Source organism: Stomoxys calcitrans, chromosome 1, assembly GCF_963082655.1.
Source record: "Stomoxys calcitrans chromosome 1, idStoCalc2.1, whole genome shotgun sequence".
Lineage (NCBI taxonomy): Eukaryota > Metazoa > Arthropoda > Insecta > Diptera > Muscidae > Stomoxys > Stomoxys calcitrans.
In genome coordinates, this window is record NC_081552.1 from 271,885,232 (window position 1) to 271,903,453 (window position 18,222).

Sequence of the window (18,222 nt, forward strand, 5' to 3'; positions counted from 1 at the left end):
AAAAAGTTTATTATTTAATTACTTACTAAAAGATACGGTACGGCAGGATTGAGATCTGTGTATCTAAAACGGTGGGTCAGCAGAGGAATACCTCAAGGAAGTGTACTCTACTTTAGAATATAGCCATTAACAATATACAATACATCATTGTAAAAGTGGTCGCGTATGTAGATGACGTAGCAATTGCGGTTAGGGGAATGTTTACCAGCAATCTTAAAGATATACTTCAGGAAGCTCTACGTGCAACAGCAAAGTGGGCTACCGAAAGTGGTCTAGATATAAATCCGTGCACAACGTACCTGGGTGTTTGGCTGGACAGGAAATTGAACTTTTAATCCAACATTTGGGAAAGGGCAAGAAAGGCAACTCTTGTCCTGAACACCTGCAAGAGAGCCATTCGAAAAGTTGGGGTTAAGACCGCGTGTCATGCATTGGGTATATGCTGCAGTTGTCAAACCCTATGTGGTCTGGTGGACGGCGCTTCAAAAGTCCACTTACTGCTCAATACTTAACCGGATTCAAAGGATGGCTTGTTTGTGCATCACAGCCGCACTAACGACGACACCATCTGATGCACTGAACTTAATGCTACATTTCATGCCTCTGGACATTGTGGCTCAAAACTAAATGACCAGGGCTTTGGAGTATACTCTTAAGATCTAGAACTGGTCATATCGAAAAGGTTCCCGACCACTACAATATGTATTAAGCGGAGATCCTTGCAATTAAGGAAATGGAGGAATGGCTAAAATATAAAATCATATGACGATTGGCATAAATATTTTCTCAGACAGCCAGGCAGCCATTAAAACCATGGAAAACGTATTTCTGAAGACGAAAACCGCCCTCGACTGTCGCAGAGCTCTCAAAGAGATGGCTGAACAGTTAAAAATTTACCTGTTCTGGGTGCCGGGCCACAGAAGTATCCCAGAGAATTGTAAAGCGGACGAGCTTGCGAGACTAGAAACTACCCTTCACATTCCAGGGATACTGGAATCTGTGGATATGTCTCTAGCGACATGTAAGCTAAGTTTTCAGGACCAGGCCCGAAGGACAACGAATGATAGATTGTCACAAAGAGGGGGCTGTGACCATTCCAAAACTATGTGGCCTAACAGACGTCTCAGCGGCTAGAACAGACGTCTCAGCCATTGTGTCCGTCATGATAGGTCACTGTCTAATCGGAAAACATGTTGACAGACTGAAGGTTGCCAGCAATGACTTTTTCAGAGGCTGTGAGGACGTCGAAGAAAAAGAGACTATAGAACACCTTTTGTGTGCGTGTCCCGCACTAGAAGTCAGAAGGAGTTCCACTTTAGGTTCTCATTTCTTTGATAACCTGTCGGATTTAGCGGATGTGAACATTTGCAAGTTTTTGGGCTTTTTAAATCAATGTGGATAGTTCAACGGAAGGAACTAGAAGGCATCTTCCTTCTTCTGTTCCTGTGGTATCACAATGAACGAAAACGTCTAAGTGAGTCTGATGGCAGACCGCCACTTAAACCTAACTTTACCTAACCATTCGTTTTTCACAGGTAAAACCACGAGTTTTTCAATGCATTTTTTTAAAACACTACAAATATCTCAATGATAATATTAAAGTTTTCTGAAAATTTTTTCGTAAGTAATAAGGAAACATTAAATTATATGAACCATACTATTGATTCAAATAAGAGTTCATGCATTTTTCTGAATTTCATGTGTTGGTTTTTTTTCGAAAAACTTTCCTATAGCTCTTAAAATATCACCCTTTATATTCGTTTTTCACAGGTGAAAACACATGTTTTTCGTGATACGTTTTTAAACACTACAAACATGTCAATAATAATATAAAAGTTTTCTGAAATTTTTTGTCATAAGTAAAAAGGAATGAAATCAGCAGGTTTTTAGTACCACCCTTAATGAGTACAAAAAACACCTCTTTAATTGACCCAAATGTCGCTGAAATGAATATAAGTGCCGATTTATTTTTGGAGTGGTTTTACACCAATAACATTGATTATCATTTGAAAGTTGTCTTCAAACTTTGTAAACATCTAGTTTTTTAATCAAATAGACTTGCCATATTAAACTATTTTCTGGGTTCACCGACTAATCTATATATTTGGTGGCCAACTATGCGCATATGTTAGCATGATCCGCTGTGCCGCTGAACGAAACTTGGCGGGAGCACTTCAATAAATTCAGCTGTGGTTGGCCCTTATGAATGGTGGCGACATGTCACTATGTTAAATTTTGCCCAGCGGCATGTCATTCGGAATCGGCCCCTTATCGATGAGCTAAAACTTGAATCGGACAAAATGTGATTGATATGTGAGATCTATCCTGCTGTTCCTGTGGTGGCTACCGTGGCGCAGAGGCGCCTATGACGCCGAACGACTCAACATATTTTGGAGGTATGACGGCCTTTATTCTGGTTGTATGGCCTCAAACTAAGATGGTAGGTTCGTACTTTGTTTTCAAATGTCTTCCATTTAAAGCGCGGTCTCCAGATGTGTCATATAACTTATCGATTGTTTTGGGGTGAGGTGACCCCTATATATTTTACCAAAATATAGATATCAGATTCGCAGTCCTCTTCCTCATACCTTTCATTTGAACCTCATATATTCCGAAATAAATATGACCATAGTCCTTGTCCTATGATCATATTTATTACTGAACTAGTTGTAAAAGGCTCCTGAACTAACATTTTATTTTGGTTTTTCAGTTTGACATGATTTAGCATTATTTTTGTACGAATTTTTTGGGAAACGATTAGAGTCATATGACTTTCGAACTTTGACGATATCTAAAAGTTAATTACTATCAGCCTTCAAATGTGTGTTATTTTAGAAAACCCTGGAGATATTGTTAAAAATTAAAACGAGAAAAACCTGGAGATATTGTTAAAAATTAAAACGAGTTAATCTGCGAAACTTAGCTTTCCTATATAAGGAGATCCCCTGGAGATATTGTTAAAAATTAAAACGAGTTAATCTGCAAAACTTAGTTTTCCTTTATAAGGAGATCCCGCAATTTATGTTTGCTGAAAAAAGTTTTGCCAATTTTGCCCCATTTGGATTTGGTAGATGTTTTTAAAATACGTCGGTGCCAAAAAAACACTCTTTTCGTGTATATGCTAATTTTTACCCAACCTATGAAGCACATTTTTCAAATAGAGATTATAAAATCTAGAAATAAGTGATCTGAGATCTTATGCAGATCTATGTTTTTAGTCTTTGATTTCTTTAAACTCGCTAACCCATAAAATACTAAACATTTTGTAACGGAATAAGGGGAAATGAAAGGGCATAAACTTAGTTAACCCGAAGCCTTTCGGATCGACGTATTCCGAGTTAAGGGAGTGGGCGACGAATGCCCATGCAACATTGTGGAACAGCGAAACGGTCTACCGACCGTAGACGGCGAAAATCCTATGGGGGGATCCAGATCGTGAGAAGACGAGGCTATTACTGAAAGGAAGCAAGAAGGAGGTCAGTATAGCTATTGGTATCATAACGGAACACATAGGACTACAAGCTCACTTGTGTAAAATCGGTGCGGCAAGTGATAGCATGTGTAGGGCATGCGGGGAAGATGATGAGACGTTGGAGCATTTCCTTTGTCATTGCCCGGCTTTTGCGTCCAACAGATACCGGTACTTAGGTGGAGACACAATATCAGACATGAACCAACTTAGGGGAGTGGCATTGAAAACAATTAAGGATTTTGTAAGTAGCACGGAATTCCTAACTTAAAATTTTCTTTTTAGAGGCTACTTTATAGTTTTTAGAGCGCACAACAAGCCGAGTACTGGCTTAGGTTGTTGTTGTTGTTGTAGCAGTTTATTGTGTACTATCTTTCGTCTGCTTGATTCTGTTGAGTGTCAAGACCCAGGAACTCCGCGACTAAGATGGGGTGCGTCCACAGGGATCTGGGTCTGAGTCGAGTGGGTCTGGCCGGGCAGTTAAACAGGTGACGTGTATCGTGCGGTCCCTGGTTACAATCGAGACATACATCTTGCACGTCGGCATCAATTCTAGCTCTGTGGGAATTGAGGCGGCTGCATCTGCCGGAACGTAATTGAGCCAGAACTACTCTGGTTTGCCGGGGGAGGTCGATTTCTTCGGGTGCAATGGGTGGCGGTCGTTCTCCAAGGACTACATTCACCCGGTAGCCAATTAACGCGTCTGCTACCGTGTCTGCATGAATGTTGTTCAGACCCGCTTGATATGCCGCTTGATCTAGAGGTTCTCTCTTGTAGCGCTGGACCTCACGCTCTAGATCGTGTAGATCTACCTTAAGGCTTCTGGGCGGTGGGTATCTATCCACAAGATGATGATTTGGATGATTTCTGCGATAACAACCCAAAAGGTATTGCTTAGACAGCATGTAGTTATGTCTTAGCTCTGGTAGGATCTTTGTCTCCTGATGGAGGTGGTCCACATGAGAACTGAGGAGACAGCCCGTCGCAGTTCGGAGGGCGGCATTCTGACAGATCTGAATATTATTCCACTGCGTGTCACAAAGTTGACGTGACCACACTGGCGCTGCATAACTTACCACAGACCGGCCAATTGCTTTGTACGTGGTCAACAAGGTTTCTTTGTCTGCACCCCAAGTGCTGCCAGCGAGCGACTTGAGGACCTTGTTTCTACTTTTGACTTTATTGCAGATTGCTGTGGCATGTGGGGAGAAAGTGTAGGAGCTGTCAAATGTGACGCCAAGTATTTTGGGACACTTTATGGTCGGAATCATTTCTCCATCGACCATCACAGTCAGCTCAGTATTCACCTCACGCGTATTTGTAGTGAACAGTGTGGCTGAAGATTTGGTGGCGGATATCTTCAGATTTCTTGCAGCGAAATATGAGGCAAGCTCGTTGAGGTAGACGTTCAACCTATCGCAGATGTCATCAATGGGTGGGGGGCCTGATGCCATGATCGTACAATCGTCCGCATATGATACGATCTCTATGCCGTCTGGAGGGGGTGGGATGGAGGATAGGTAGAGGTTAAACAGAGCCGGAGATATCACCCCACCTTGGGGAACTCCCTGCTTCACTCTACGCTGTTTCGACTTCTTATCCCTAAATTCCACAAATGACTGGCGGCCACACAAATAATTCGCGACCCAACGTTTCAGGCCTGGCTGGAGGGACGTGTTGGCGATGTCCTCAAATAATTTGGCATGGCTGATCGTGTCGAATGCCTTCGATAGGTCCAGTGCCACGAGGACCGTCCTATCACATGGCCTGGGTTGATTGAAGCCACGGCAGATGTGTGTGGTGATGGCATGCAAAGCTGTTGTTGTGCTGTGCAGTCTCCGAAATCCATGTTGATGCTCGGCGATTGGAAATTCTCCTACGAGGCTCGGGAGGAGTAATGCCTCAAGCGTCTTTGCCACTGGTGAGAGAAGGGTGATCGGTCTGTACGACTCCCCCAAACTCGGGTCTTTTCCAGGCTTCAGTAGCGGGATCACTCTGCCCATTTTCCAGACATCGGGAACTATAAGAGTGTTCAATGACAGGTTAAGGACAGTGGTAAGGTACTCAACTCCAGGTGAATCCAGATTCTTTAGCATCAATATAGAGATTCCGTGGCGCCACGGATGACATTCGTAACTTCGCCCACGGTAAATTGTGATGGCTGTTCATCGGCTCGGAGACCACGAATACGGATACGAAAATGGCTCTCCTCCTTGCCCTGTCTCTCTCGGGATGCACAATATATTGACGGTTGAACAACCTGGCGCATCTCTTCGGATCAATCACGTTTATCTCGCCAAAAGTGACTGAGGTCCTGTCGTCCCGTATACCGGGGTTCGAGAGAGACTTAACAGTGGCCCACATTTTGCCTGCACCGGTGCCTAAGTTACATTGCTCCAAGTGTTCCAGCCACAAATTCCGCTTATGTTCGTTGACTACCCTGTTTATTTCCAGATTCAGCTCGCTGATTCTGGGGTTAGCGGGGTCCATAGCACGAATCCCATCACGCTCGTCTGCGAGTACTACGCTTGCGCCGGGAAATTGGGTCGCACTTGTGGTATTCGACCGGCTGGTATAAAGCGAGCGGCGGCTGCGTTGATGATGTCTCGGAATTTCCTCTCGGCCACAAGCACATCAGAGTGGGGTGGCAGTTCATTGAAGCGGCGATTGGTATACTCTCTGAAACCAGTCCAATCGGCCTTCTTATAATTGATGAACGTCCGGCGCTCAGAGGTTGTGAAGTCGGGTGGTCGGTCGATGGTGAGAATTATGGGGAGGTGGTCTGACCCCAAAGAGATGACGGCTTGCCAAGAGACGTCACTCAGGAGGTCAGGGGATGCAATTGAGATGTCTGGCGAGCTGCTGCACCTCCTCGTAATCCTAGTGGGGGCATCCTCATTCACCGTGCAAAACGTGGAGCTATCTATCTGCTCTGCCAAAGCTTTGCCACGCTGGTCGTTACCTAGAAGAGAATGCCATGACGTGTGATGTGCATTAAAATCCCCCAGAACCAGACGATTATTGCCAGATAGCAACCCACTTATGTCGGGGTTGTAAGCCTGGCCATTAATCGGGACACCGCTACCAACCGGCGGTATATACACGTTGTATATCTCTATCTCGGCAGTACCAGACCTGACTGCTACCCCCATACATTCCATGTATGGGTCACTAGCGTCAAGCGCAGGCGAGATAGGTCTATACTGCACGGAATGGTGTATAACGAAGGCCAATCCCCCACCTCCATTCCTTGAGCGATCCTTACGTAGCACATTGTAACCGTGACAACTGTGCAAGCTGCAGGTGTTGGTCAGCTTTGTCTCCTGGATCGCTGAGACCGATATGCTCTTCTGACTCATAAAATCTACGATCTCATCGATCTTGCCACGCAGTCCGTTGCAGTTTAACTGCATGAACGAGACACTTCCCGGCACTGGCCTGGCAATAGTAGGGCTAGGGTGCTGTCGTTGCATAAATTGCCGTACGGCAGAGGTCGGGGGGGTCACATAGTCCGACGACGAGAACCGGCTGCCATGGGTTTATGGGTGTATGTCCATAGTGGCATGAGGCGGATTAATATCTGCAGCCTCTTTTCAACCTTACCTAGCCTAAACATTTTGGTTGAAATTCATTTGTTATTGTAGGATTTTTAAAATAGGTCACATTGGCTCGGATTAATGCAAATCAATCAAACAAACAAAGTTATATACTGACGACATGCATAACATTTATGTAATGTAGTGTCACGCTGCCCTAGAGTCACATGGAGGCGTTGTTCATACCAAATAGTTGGGTGTGCATGTATATATATAAAAATTAGATTAGGTTGGCGGAGGATGATGCCACACCTTAGTCGTCTAGATTATGGCCCGTCTAGATTATGCCCAGATTATGGCCTGTTGCGATTCCTCGTCTTCCATATTGTCCTTCCGATGAATTTACTTCACAAAGCTAACCGTCCGTGAACGTAGTTTCTGGTGCCACCCATATGGCGCTAATGACGCCGAACGAATCGACATATTTTAGAGGCACGACGGCCTTTATTCTGGTTATATGGCCTCAAACTAAGATAGTATGTTCGTTATTTCCTTTCAAATGTCTTTCATCTAAAGCACGGTCTCCAGATGGGTCATATAACTTATCGATTGTTTTGGGGTGAGGTGACCCCTACATATTTTACCAAAATATAGATATCAGATTCGCAGTCCTCTTCCTCATACCTTTCATTTGAACCTCATATTCTAATGGCCACCGTAGAGCCGCACTGTGGGGAATTTGACCTCATAAGTGTTGTTTAATTCCAAATTGAAATTTCAAGCTACAACAAAATATTTTACACCATTCCAAAGGTATTAAAATTTTCCTTACATTCCGAAATAAATATGACCATTGTACTTGTCCTATGCTCATATTTATTACGCAACTAGTTGTAAAAGGCTCCTGAACTAACATTTTATTTTGGTTTTTCAGTTTGACTTGATTTAGTATTATTTTTGTACGAATTTTTTGGGAAACGATTAGAGTCATATGACTCTCAAACTTTGACGATACCTAAAAGAAAATTACTATCAGCCTTCAAATGTGTGTTTTTTTTTTAGAAAAACCTGGAGATATTGTTAAAAATTAAAACGAGTTAATCTGCAAAACTTAGCTTTCCTATATAAGGAGATCCCGCACTTTATATTTGTTGAAAAGTTTTGTCAATTTTGCCCCATTTGGATTTGATAGATGCTTTTAAAATATGTCCCAAAAAAGAATTATTTTCGTGTATTATGCTATTTGTATTGCTGATATGCTAATTTTTATCCAACCTATGAAGCACATTTTTCAAATAGAGATTATAAAAGCTAGAAATAAGTGATCTGAGATCTTATGCAGATCTATGTTTTTAGTCTTTGATTTCTTTAAACTCGCTAACCCATAAAATACTTAACATTTTGGTTGAAATTTTTTTGTTATTGTAGGAGTTTTAAAATAGGTCACATTGTCTCGGATTAATGCAAATCAATCAAACAAACAAAGTTATATACTGACGACATGCATAACATTTTTGTAATGCAGTGTCACGCTGCCCTAGAATCACATGGAGGCGTTGTTTATACCAAATAGTTGGGTGTGCATGTATATATATATAAAAAATAGATTAGGTTGGCGGAGGATGATGCCACCCCTTAGGCGTCTAGATATCCACGTTGCCCAGATTGTGGCCCATTGCGATTACTCTTCTTCCATCTTCTCCTTCCGATGAATTTACTTCACAAAGCTAACCGTCCGTGAACGTATTTTCTGATGCCACCCGGATGAAAAGGCAAACCCCTTGATTCAGTTCTGTTCTTTTAGTGCCTGAAAGAAAAAATAAATCAGTATCGCGTTTCTACTTTGACATAAAGCAGGGCTTTGACAAAGAAAGTGAAAGCTTTCCTCCAAGGCGTCGATCACATGGCACTGCCGACAGATGTCATAATTTCCAATGCCAATACGAGACATTTGTTTACTTAACATTTTATGCCCTATTATAATTCCTATAACCATACTCAGCTGTACCTTTTCCACTGACAATAGACTATTTAAGTTCGGTTTCGAGCGTTCGTCCCACAGAAGCTTTGTTGGTTTACTCCGGCTGTTGAATTATCGCAATTAATCCATGTATCCCTATAACGCTCCTAAATTTCATGGTAAATTTTCAATAGTGGTACCTTATATATAGTCCGCGGTCTTCTAAATATTTCTGTTCTAACTTGCAAGTCCGTCTGCAGGTCTTTCAATGTGCTGTTTACGGGTATGTCTAACTGAAGTTCTCCTAGCAGGTCAAACTGTAATAGTCTAAACAGAGTGCTCTCTGACTCCTTTATAAACAAATCGATCGGCTAGATTCCCATCATAACCTCCAGTGACTTTGTGTTCGTAGTGCCATAGCCGCAGTCATGAATCTCAAGGCAACCCTGTCTAGATCGCCCTTTATCCGTCACCGGCCACCAAACATAACAGCCATACGTCAGAGTTGGATTTCCACCGCCGAGTACAGCTGTGCATCAACCTACGTCGTAGACCCCACTTACTTCTTATAAGCTTTTGAAAAGGGATAAAGATCCGCAAGGCCTTCTTTATCCTGGAGGCCCAACTTAAATTTTAGTCTAATATGCTATCAGGAATAACACCAAGAAATCTAGGCAATTAACAAACTCCAAAGTCACCCCTGCATTGTGGGTAGTTCGAACTCCAGAATCCTTCTTCTCTTTGCGATCATGACCAGTTCCACCACCTAAGACGCCGTGCACACAAGAGCACCACTAATAATGTTAGATATAGTGTTAAAATATATTTAAAAATCTGATTCAATTAACATGAAATCCGAAAGCTCTTAGAAGGAAATTCCAAAACACTATATATGTATGAACTTTATCCAAATCTGAACCGAATTGTTTTTAACTCGTCCTTTGAAGAAATTTCTGAAAATCTATCAATATCGGAACTGTATACTAATCTCGACCTATATTTTATATATATATGCCAGTGAGATCCCAACAATTCTGTGAACAGTTGTCATCGCTGTTAACTATGGCGATGTTCAAAAAATTTATTTCAGGCAAAGTTATTTATAAATACCTTTTTCTTTCAGCTTCTATCGGATGTGGATCCATTGGAAATTCTGTCATATTTAGAGCCCCAGCCCGACCTCAATACACCTCCATCTAGTGGATCCAGCAATAATAACAACAATGAAGACATTCTGGCGTCCTTGTTCGATTAAACAAATGCGCGCCCACGTACGCCTACCATACCAATTTGGAAACTATCTTAAAACGCAACAACTACTTCTACTCTCCCTTGCAGTGTACATAGTATTATTGAAAAAAAAAAAAAAACAACAACAACAAAATCATTAGCTGCAAAAAGTAAGCTACGCCACAACTTACACCCTACTACAACCCTCACATAAAAAGTTGGCAAATAAAGAAACAAAAAGTAAGGACAGCCACAACAATTTGAAAACAATGAAATGTGATTACCAATAAAATTAAATTAAAAAAAAATCTGTTAATTATCGCAAGTGCATTATAATTTATGTAATTGAAAAAAAAAACAAAAAAATATCCTAGAGTCCATGCATTTGATTTGCTCCTTTAATCTCCCATAGACTGTTTTATGGACATTCTCATTTAGAAAAACTTGACAAAACGAACGAAAAAGTCACGACTCTACTGCAAAAGGACCATTGCCAGAAAACCAAAACCAAGTCCTTAATTTTTTTGTATTTGCTCTTTTTTTGTTTGCTGTTGTTTTTAAACTTCTTTTTTGTACAAAGTATTGATTTTAACATTTATAAATAAAAAAAAAATTGTTAAATATTTTTAAAGCTTTTAAAGTGCGAATAAGTGAATGCTTGTAAATACGCACATACATACGTCGGCAAACACACACAAGCATACAATCAATCGCCCCTTCCCTTCTGAAATTATACATTTATTAATTACATAAGCACAACAACAACAATACTATTATGTTTAATTATTCAAAACAAATAAATTAAAATATAGTCTTAACTATTAGGATATAGATCAAAGAAATTTACTTAATTATTAAAAACAAAACAAAGCGGTATTCAAATTATTTAAGCGAGCTATTAAGCGTGTATCTAAACAAACCCAATTCACAATAAGCTGTAAATAGAGTATGCATAGAATGTGTTACCCCATGTACAACACTACCAACTCCCCACTATACAAGGCTAAACACATTTGCTGAGTTATGTATGTATGCATGTACCTATGTAGATTCCAATGCAAAATTGTACACAAACTTTCAATCGACGCGAAAAAGAACAAAAATAAACAAATGTGTCCAAATGTACTATCTCCTGAGGCGACATTGAATTGAATTATTTTCCTCACCTTCGCCCACTTAATTATCCTTCATATCTCTCTCCAAACCTGCCCTGTACTAAAGAACTAGACAAGATAAAAATCTCCTCTCTTATTTCCAGGTCATTTATGGGGTCCCAAATCAATATTTCGAGGTGTAACACGCGAAATGACTAAGTTAGAGCACCCTCATCCTATATTTAGAATATGACGGATATTTTTTGCATATTTTATCAAAATTTTGTGTCTAGAGAAAATGCTGTCCTTTTCAACGAATTTCATTAAAGTTCTGCCTTGATTGAAGTTTTGTCTTCTCGACTGCTTAGCCAATTTTGTCTCAAAAACTGAAACGAAAAACTAATTTTTCTAATCTTGACTATATCGGCTATCGCGGGGGAAAAACTGTTTCAGACCATATCGAGCAAGGCAAAATAAGACTTCTAATTGGGGAGATCAATCTACATGGCAGCTATATGCATAGATGGTCCGATGTGAAAAATATTTGGTACGGTGGTCGAGAAGTTGTCTGCGCGAAATTTCAGCTCAATATCTAAATTTTTAAACACCTGGACCTACAGATCATCTTAGAATTTTCCGACGACCAAGAATATATATGTGTAGGCTCGAAGATGAATATTTGGGTGTGTTAGAAATTAAATGAAAAACTTAGTATATCCCCGTCCCATGGCTGAATTATTTAAAGTTTGTCTAACGCACGCGAACAGCTCTTACCAGCCGGCCAGATATGTGTTTGCATTCTCTTTCAGTCTTAACCCAACCAAAGTGTCAAGATTCAGAGTCGAAAAAAATCGCTATCGGCGAAACCAAATGAGCAACGCTGAGTCTGGAGTTAAATTTGAGGGATTAAAAAAAAAACAACGAGACTGGTGGTAAAGATGTTATTTAATTATTAAAGTTTTTCCTCTTTTTAATAACTTCGAAGTATACGAAATGTAAGTTTACTATATTTTTAGCAAAATTCTCTTGAAATTGTGAGCAATGTAAAGAATTTTCGCGAAAATGTGCCTGTCTTTTCCATGTCATTTCATTGGTTACTGCTGCTTCTTCCAATAGCTTTGTTAAAATCCATTTACAAAGTATGAGCAAGTAAAGCCGCGTTAAAAACTTGTATACCCCTTCCTTGTTTCGCATGCAACAAGTTATTTAAATGATTTTTTCAAATCCAAGTTATGGACCGTACTTGTCCCGGCTATTAGAATTCATAAAAGATACTACCTACAAAATTTCAGACAAGTCGGATAATAGTTGCGAACTCTTGAGGTCAAGAAACCAAATGGGCAGATCGGTTTATATGGGTGCTATATCAGGTTATAGACCGATTCGGACCATACTTGCCACGGTTGTTGGAAGTCATAACAAAACGGTACGTCCGAAATTTCTGTCAAATCAGGTGGCAGAAATTAAACCGGCAGTTCGGTTTGATGGAAGCCATATTAAATTAAATTTATGTAATAAAATTAAGTTAAATATAAGTCAAATCGGGTAAGAATTGGAGATTGGTTTATATGTCATCAAAATATTGACCGAGATTAGCATATCCGCCTATGACGCCGAACACATGGGTTCAAATCCCGGCGTGAACATCAGAAAAAATTTTTCAGCTGCAATTTTTCCCTTGCTAATGCTGTCTACATTTGTGGGGTATACTGCAATGTTAAAACTTCTCTACCGATGGTGTCGCTAAGCGGCACGCCGATCGGATTCGGCATAAAAAAAGAAGCTCCTTATCATTTAGCTTAAACTTTAATCGAGGTTTAATAGATCTATGGTGGGTAATCGGTTACATTTTTAAAAAGCATTTTTAGTAATTGGTGTTACTGGGTGCGCCAGAGGAACTCACTTATTTGAAAAAATTCCCGAGCGTTGAGTTTGATGGGGGCGCATCCGGTGGACGAAGTTCCTATGTTTGTTTCTTTCTCTAGTCAGATGCATTATGCTCTGGAAGCAGAGGGCCTTCGTCGTCGAGAGCTTCTTTTCTAACGTTCGCTCAGTTGTTGTTACGCAACGTGCCTTGCGCGCTCGCTTTGAAATTCCCATCACAGACTCGTTCCTGGCCTATTTCGATTCTGTCGTGGATTAACTCATTTCGGGAGTGTGGAAGTGTCGCTAAACCCAGAAATGGACTTCTATGGACCATCTTAACTCCGGAAAATATCGAAAGAGTGAGGCAGTCAGTTGTGCGTTCTCCCCGGCGTTCGGCTCGCAAGCACGCAGCTGCTATGGAAATTTGTTACATCACTGTTCGACGAATTCTCCACCAAACTTTATATTTCATTCCTAAAAATTGGCTGTTGTACAAGAATTAACTGAACGCGATTTTGTTGCTCGTCAAAATGCATCTGAAATACTGATTGACAACCTGCCTGAAGACGCGGTACTTTTTTCCAGTGACGAGGCTTTTACATTCCATGCATTATTGGAGTGCTGTAAATCCCCAAGAACACCTCAGCAACAAAGGTGCCGACATACCGATTGATATGCTGCATATCCATGCGTTATTGGAGTGCTGTAAATCCCCAAGAACACCTCAGCAACAGAGGTGCCTACATATCGATTGATATGCTGCAAAGAGTGAACAAGAATTTAAAAAATCGACTTAATCAGTGTATGCGCAATGGGGTCGCCATTAAGTTATATTTTTTCATTCAAGACTGCATGAAAAACATTGGACTATTGTATTCTCAAATAAAAAAAGAATTAAAACAATTACTGAAGTACTTTTGTTTCTATTGACCTTTCAAATAAGTAAGATTCTCTGGCGCACCGTGTAGAAATTGCCGCTTTTCGGATTTTTAACAAGTCGGATTCTTGCCAAGAACAGCCGGTTTCTGCTAGTCTTATAGTAAATACAAGATCAGTATATTATATGTAGTAATAAGACCAAATAAAATTGAATTTTCCTCTAAGAAAATTTCGTTGAAATTTTGTCTTCAAAGATTGTTTCCTCGAAATTTTGTCACAAGAGAAGATGTTATCGAGATTTTTTCATTTATAGTTTAGTTCATAAAAAAATCCAAATCGGACAACAATAACAACTTCCAGGGACTAAAGGTGTCAAATCGAAAGATCGGTTTATATGGGAGCTATATCAGGTTATATACTGATTTGGACAGTTCTTTTTTTATCGAGATTTTTTCATTAGAAAAGTTTTCTTCAGAAAAAAGCCAAATCGAATAACAATAACGACTTCCAGGGACCAAAAATGTCAAATCGGTAGATCGGTTTATAAGCTATATCAGGAGCTATATAAGGTTATATACTGATTTGGACTATTCTCGGCAAGATTCTTGTAAGTCACAACAAAACACTCCGTGCAAAATACCAGTCAAATCTGAAGACCATTGTGGCTTCTAGAGGTTCAAGAAGTCAAATCGGGGGATCGGTTTATATGTGAGCTATATGCAAATCTGAACCGATATGACCTTTTTGCAATCCCCAACTTTCAAGCAAATGTCCTGCAAAATTTCAAGCGGATATCTTCATTCATTTGAACGCTATTGTGATATCGATAGACAGGCGGACGAACGCACATGGCTAGATCGACTCAGAATGTCAATTTATATACTTTATGGGTTCCTAAATCAATATTTCGAGGTATAACACATGAAATAACTAAGTTAGAGTACCCTCATCCTATATTTAGAATATGACCGAATTTTTTGCATGTTTTATTAAAATTTTGTGTGTAGAGAAATTTTTGTCCTTTTCAACGAATTCAAGTTCTGTCTTGATTGAAGTTTTGTCTTCTCGACTGCTTAGCCAATTTTGTCTCAGAATCTGAAATGAAAAACTAATTTTTCCAATCTTAACTATATCGGCTATCGTGGGGAAAAAACTGTTCCAGACCATATTGAGCAGGGCAAAATAAGACTTCTAATTGGGGTGATCAATCTACATGGCAGCTATATCCATAGATGGTCCGATTCGTCACAGATTTCGGCCCCAAAAAAACGGAACTTGGGTTATTTATATCCAAATAGGGCCCGATGTGAAAAATATTTGGTACGGTGTTCGAGGGTTTGTTTGCGCAAAATTTCAGCTCAATATCAAACCTGGTGCATTTAGGACTTGCATTGAAATATATTATTGCATGTTTTGTTTCGAGTGGACAACTTCCACAACAAACAAAATTCTCCCTTAGCTCATATGACGATTGGTGCTTATATGCAGAGTAACACAAACATTTTTATGAGTTTATTCGTATTTGTTGCGTTTTTGATGAACAACTAGTTTTGATATGCGTTTTTAGATCTTCTAAGCGAATAACGCGCAACCCTTTTAGAGCAATATTTAAAAATTATTCCAAAACACTTATTTGTTGCTCGTCCAGGCGAGTAATGCGCAATTCTTAAGGAAGAGTATTTTAATAATCTCCCAAAACACTCATTTGTTACTCGTACACACGATTCCAAGACTCATATGGAAGATTCGCGGAACACTCTTCCAGAAGATTCGTCTTGATGACACAACTCCTCACGACGGGGGGAATCGTCTACGACTCTTAGACGAGCTCGTCCGCGATCGTAGCCTTCTTCTAGAAGATTCGCGGAAGATTGTTTGGCGATCAACAATGTTTGTTGGAAATCGTCTACGACTCTAAGACGAGCTCGTCCGCGATCGTAAACTTCTTTTAGAAGATTCCCGGAAGATTGTTTGGCGATCAACAATGTTTGTTGGAAATCGTCTACGACTCTTAGACGAGCTCGTCCGCGATCGTAAACTTCTTCTAGAAGATTGTTTAGGGATCAACAATGTTTGTAGGGTCTGCTCATATACGCACACGTACACACAAACGCGCACAAATTTATTTGTGTGTGTTGGCAAAACGACGATCAGCTTGATGATAAGATGGCGATTTCACCATATGGATTTCATTTTGTTGTACAAATGAGACAATCTTTACGTATTTCAGCCATGTCCCTGTCCCATGGTGGCAACGTAAAAATACTGGAATCAACCTATGTAAAATAAGGGGCTCTAACCATTGCATTATTACAACAAACAAGGACCAATTTTATCGAAATCGAAAAAAAACAACAACATCAGAAGAAGCGTGGAACCTAACGGCCAAGCGATGGTTACAACATCGCAACGGCAGAAGTATAAAAACAAACCAATCAACTCAATTTAAAATAACAACTAGAATTGTATATAGCATGTTTCACCGCAAAAGCAACAACAAGTAGTTAACTAAATCTTGTAGCACGTAACTTAGATTTCCTTCTCCCGTACGTTATAAGTTACTTATTCATAGCCATTCCAGGTTCATACTTTTTTTAATTTGTTTTGTTCGTTGGCCCAGTGATCCCGGCCAACGTATCTTAAAAATGAAAAAACGAACACGGAATGGTCAAACGTAGTGGTTTCATTATGTAAAAAGCAGAAATACACATACATGTTAAAGAGAAAAATTATTAATAATGAAAAGTAAACACCTATTACCTACCCTACCTACAATACTCTACACCATATTACATACATATAATACATTATTATATTGTTTTGCTTATGTAAACAAACAAAAGTGCATAAATGTGATTTTATCAAATAAAATTTACCATTAAAATGAATCATCAAAATCCACCACCCCTCCCATTTTAAATTTCTCTCGGCACTTTCCAAAGTGAAAGCCCATTCCTGAACAATTATAGCAATTTTGCAGAAAAACAGAAACACAAACTCCACACTAAATGTATCGAAAATGCAATAAAAAACTGCGAAAATAAAATACATATTAAATACATCAAATATATAAATAATCTTAAATAAAAATCAATATTAAAATTATAAGCGTTTGTTTCCTTTAAAACTTTGGGAAAGCACCACAAAACAACTATATCTTCAAAATGTTAGGAAAAATTGCATATGCAAAATAAGTCTGTTGCTTTATGTCTGCAAACTTATTTCTCTGGGTTGCAGATGAAAATATGTTATGTGTGCGGAGAAGATGGGTCGACCGAACGCCAACACCAAAATTATTTTGCAAAATTTCGTTTCGTCAGTTTCGATCTTCAGTATGCACCGCATCCCTTAAAGGCCTCTTGCAGCAGACGCGTATGAAATAACGATGTTGGTCGATGAAAACCATCGAATAACGCGTTGAGAGGTCTTGTTAGATTAAATGATTATCAAACCTGTGTTCCATCTATCCCATTGAATGTGTTTATAAACGTCTTAGCACATTGCAACACAGGCGACTATGCACATACAATGTTTTTAGAGTCATTTAAACTTAAGCTTGGTATACATACACAGTTTGTAGCGATGATGTTCATAACGGTCGGTGCATGAAACAATAACGTCTGTTCACAAAATTATTCACGCTTGCTAACATATTACCAACAACGTCTGTGTTCGATAATTACAACATTGGTTCATGATTTTGCAACATATTTTTTCTATCAGTGTGTCCGCGAAATATTAGTAGTTAATCTTGCTGCTATTATAGCAGTAATTCTGCTATTACAGCAGTAGTTCTGCAATCTCAGAGCAGCAGGACCACTGCTGAAAAGTCGGTTGTTTGCTTAAAATGACTGATGCTTAATTATGAATTAAGCATCATTAGAAGAAGAAGAAAAATTTGAATTGTAAATGTGTGTCTCAGTGGATGTTTATAATGACCACTGCATGTATACTTTCCATAATCTTTTTTCTTTAAATTTAGAAACAAAAGGCCATACCAGTCATGGACACATTAGTAGAGCAATACCAAAAATGTGTGAGCGAGCTCAGCCACGTTTCGTAATGTATACCAATGGAAGTGATGTCATGTGCATAGAAAAAATTAAAAACTTGGTTCAATTAAGAAATTTGTATATTCAATTAGAAACTTTGCAGAAATTAGTCCTACACTTATAAAAAAAGTTTGCT

General features: G+C 39.5%; 1 protein-coding gene across 3 annotated transcripts in view; it reads left to right on the forward strand.

Annotated features, from left to right (window-relative positions):
- Nucleotides 1–11,320, forward strand: part of LOC106089717 (zinc finger MIZ domain-containing protein 2) — an 82,359-nt gene extending 71,039 nt beyond the window's left edge. For all 3 annotated transcript variants that reach the window (XM_059360820.1, XM_059360822.1, XM_059360821.1), the window contains exon 11: nt 10,089–11,320. In XM_059360820.1, the coding sequence (XP_059216803.1) occupies nt 10,089–10,220 (132 nt within the window). In that variant the 3' untranslated portion in view covers nt 10,221–11,320. The remainder of the gene's footprint in view (nt 1–10,088) is intronic.
- The last annotated feature ends 6,902 nt before the right edge of the window (nt 11,321–18,222 follow it).